Below are 3,659 nucleotides of genomic sequence, written 5' to 3'. Positions count from 1 at the left end.
AAATCATCCCCTTTTCTTTTGAACAAAGAGAACAAATAACATTCTGGAAAACTCCAGCCAAAGGACCAATCAGCTGACAAGAAGGCTGAAACCTCAACAGGAAATACCCCTACTTGATTCAGGGTTTAAATTCCAGAGTGCGAGATCAATCGATCTCTTCCCCTTTGGTTTTAACATCTGTAAGGAGAGGCCCGTTTCACATGAAATGCTAAAAGAAAGCTAGCTGTAAGTAGCTTTCGCTTTCCTGCGTCAAAAGTCATGTATCGCAGTGTACCAGCGTGCATAGCGCCCACTGAACAGGGTGAGAGGGAGAAATCCCGAGGCTGAGGCTGACTTAAAACTCTTCCTTCGTGTCCCCTCCGCTTCTTTCCTGGACTGGAAGACATCTCAAAGTAAAACCCTTCACTTTTATTTGATGCATTAATGAGGTGCTGCGCTCGGGCGACAGACATGGCAGATTGTTGGGATCTGGAGGTCTGTCCACGTTTCTCCAGCAGAGGGCGCCCTAGGTCTCCTGGAGCTGAAGCTGACTACCACACCTGCGGCTGATTTGCTCATCAGGAGGAGCAGCATATAAGCAGCGGCAGAACTACTCTTCAGTGCCAGAGTGTTAAGCGTTAAGCTTAGCAAACCTGAGCCAGCCAGCCTGCTTGATTCTCTGACTCCCAGAAAACCTGACTTGAATCTAACCAGTTTTCTGTCCTCTCTGCTTCTTAGGAAGAATCTGACTGAGACCCTGGAGATCTGGAAGAGCTACTCAACTGAAACCTGCCTGCCTGCTCTCAGTAACAAACCTGAAGATCAAACTGTCTGGATCTGTCTGCCATCCTTCAAAGGAGCTTGAAGAAACTCTGAACACTCACAAGCCTGAAGCTAAGTTCTGTCGTTGCCTAGCCCTCTGCCAACAATCAGTCTCTGGACCCTCCTGGTTCCCTCCCTCTGCCGCTCAGCCTGAATCTCTGAACAGGTACAGATCTGCACATCCTCTCAGCTTCAAGATCATTAGCTTCCTGGCTAACCTAACTGTCCCTCTCTGCAGAGAGTCCTTGTGTGACCAGTCCCGGATCTGATTCCAGCACCTGTCAACTAACATTGTGTTTATCGTTTGATTCCAGTATCTGTCAAACAACTGTGTGCATATCCACAATAAATTGTTGAACTTTTACTCTGACTCCTGGGTGTTCTGCATGTGGGTTAGAAACCTGAATCCCATCATGACACAGATAGAAGTTTCAATTAATGCTGATGTTTAATCTGTGCTGGTTATAAGAGCTCTGGTTTAATGGTTGAAATAAGTGTGCTGTGAAAAGCTGCAAGTGATATTTCTTCCTTCCTTTCTTTCTATCCTGTTTTCCTTCTCTTTCTGCTTTGCGGTCAGTTTATAGAGAATTTGCACACATTTAACTGCGCCTGGTCACGTGGTTGAGGACCCATTGTTACAAGCTGCCCCCCCTTTCATCCTATGAAGAGGGAGGTCTCACACACACATATCACCCCCCACACACACACACACAGCCCTGTTTATGCCACTTTGCTGAACTAAATTCTTTTGCTGTTGTTAATGCATTGAATGTGTTTTATGTTGTTTTAATTGCACTGTTATCATCATACCTGTTGCTATTCCAAACGGTCATTATTGAATGGATTAACATCTGGCCTTTCTTGGACAATCTCAGAAGCCAGTTAAACTGAGTCTTAGGATTTTATTATTTTTCTTTCAAAACTAGTTACTTAGTCTACCTGTTTATTTTCTAATAGCGTGTAGTGATGGCATAGATGTTAGATTTCTGTAATCCTGAATCATTAGAATAAAGACGTCGTTGTTTAACTTGCAATCGTTTTTGATTCATATACGAAGGGTTTATCACTCAGGTCAGATCCACCCTCTTATGGTACTAGTTTGAATAAACAGACAAATAGTTCTTTGATAATTTATAGCTCTGCTGATAACCAAGCCTGGGTCACTAAATTTGTGGCGATACCTGGATTTTAACAGCCGGTCCAGGAACTATCCAGAGGTGAAAGGCATAAACCCTGGTAAGCAAGCAAATTAGAGCTACAATTATTCAACTAAGAACACTAAATTGATTTCACCTCCGACTTTGAATAAGTTAAATAATTAAATACAACTCTGGTTCTAGTTAATTATTTATTCATTATCTGCAGGATATAATTTTGTATAACAATGCTAAGCTGACTTTTCATGCTTTCTCCAAAAAGGAATCAAAGATTTTCCAATCACTAAGCTCATTTTAACTTAGCTGATTGCTCCTTCCTGTGTTTCCAAAAAGGCAACGGCAAAAGTAAATAACCCAGTCCTTCTTTTCACTGTAGACAAGCCATGATCTGCTTATCTGTTGTCATCATAAAATAATAATTTTCGTTGCAATCACTGAGTCTGTGAGCGGCCATTTTTGCCCAAATATAGTAACCCNTGATATATATACAAAAATTTATATTAGGAACTATATTTATCAAACATTATTCTGGTCAAGTAAAAATTGATTCTGGGCAAATGAAATGTGAAAGTCACTTGCCCAAATGGCAAGTGGTAAAAATCCTTAACATCAACCCCTGCTTAGGATCAAGTTTTTAACACTTTTTGGTCAAAAAACAGACATAGAAAAACAATAATACTCAAAAAGGTAAAGTGCTTATTAATAATATAATTTAAGCAAAATAATTAACTCCTCTCAGATGAATTATTGGAGGAATCATTACAGCTCTGATTGCATGATCGGTACTAATTGCTTTATACTGTCATAGAAGCAGATTCAGCACATGGTCTTAATTTCTGATACAGGTTATTATGTGGAGTGAAGCTTCACTGATTCCTAATAATCTTTGTTTACCGTTTTTCCAGGAGCTGGAGAAGAGCGTTGATGCAGGATTTCCCAAACCCCGGTCCAGGAACGCAGCGGTGGACAGAAGACTGAGACGGACACAAGACCGATCGAGAACTCAGCCGGTGACCACAGAGGAAGTGGTCATAGCCGCTACGTGAGTCCTCATGTTTTCCTCCGTTTAATACTTCAACTTATCTCAACAGGAAGAAGCCATTAAACTTAAAATCAAAGTTATTCAACATGAGTCATTCAGGTTTTGATTATTACGGAAAAGCAACAAAGTGCTCTAAACGTGTACGGCTTAGCATCATGCTAGTAAGTCCTTATCGTAGTACGTTACTGAAGTTAACATATGTGAAATACTTTGTAATTGAACCTTATTATAATCTGATGTGAGATATATAGAAGTATGCAACTTTCCTTTGAAAGTCTTCAACAACCCAAACAGAAAAACAAATATTTGCTGCTTCTTGTTTACAAAATAACTGAAGCTCAAGCAGATCAGACAGAGAGCATCAGTCAGCATCACCTTTTGGAGTCTAGCCTCAGATTTTCAGAAAGATTAAGGTCTGTACTTTGACTAGACAGTTTTGAACCAGGAAAAAATATTATCCAAAAGTTTTGACATATTTGAGGAAATTGACAGGATGCCAGACTGAGGGGCCTTTTTTTAATTAAATGAAAGCTAAAAATGTATCCATGCTGTAAAATAAAAAAAAATAAAGTCTGTAAATAAATTTGTTTATATAAAAGAAAATAATATATAATTTTTTTTCTTTTTGAAAAAGATAATTTGAAGAAAAAAAATAATAA

The 3,659-nt window shown here is 39.4% G+C and overlaps 1 protein-coding gene across 1 annotated transcript in view; it reads left to right on the top strand.

The window, feature by feature from the left end:
* The first annotated feature begins 2,809 nt into the window (after positions 1-2,809).
* Positions 2,810-3,659, top strand: part of LOC107081061 (supervillin-like) — a 5,052-nt gene continuing 4,202 nt past the window's right edge. Inside the window, exon 1 of the mRNA XM_015369273.1 lies at positions 2,810-3,000. Within this exon, the coding sequence (XP_015224759.1) occupies positions 2,810-3,000 (191 nt within the window). The remainder of the gene's footprint in view (positions 3,001-3,659) is intronic.

Source organism: Cyprinodon variegatus, unplaced genomic scaffold (assembly GCF_000732505.1).
Source record: "Cyprinodon variegatus isolate N-32 unplaced genomic scaffold, C_variegatus-1.0 Scaffold2794, whole genome shotgun sequence".
In the NCBI taxonomy this organism is placed as follows: domain Eukaryota; kingdom Metazoa; phylum Chordata; class Actinopteri; order Cyprinodontiformes; family Cyprinodontidae; genus Cyprinodon; species Cyprinodon variegatus.
Note: the sequence above shows the minus strand (reverse complement) of the source record. Positions and strands in the feature narration are given on the sequence as shown.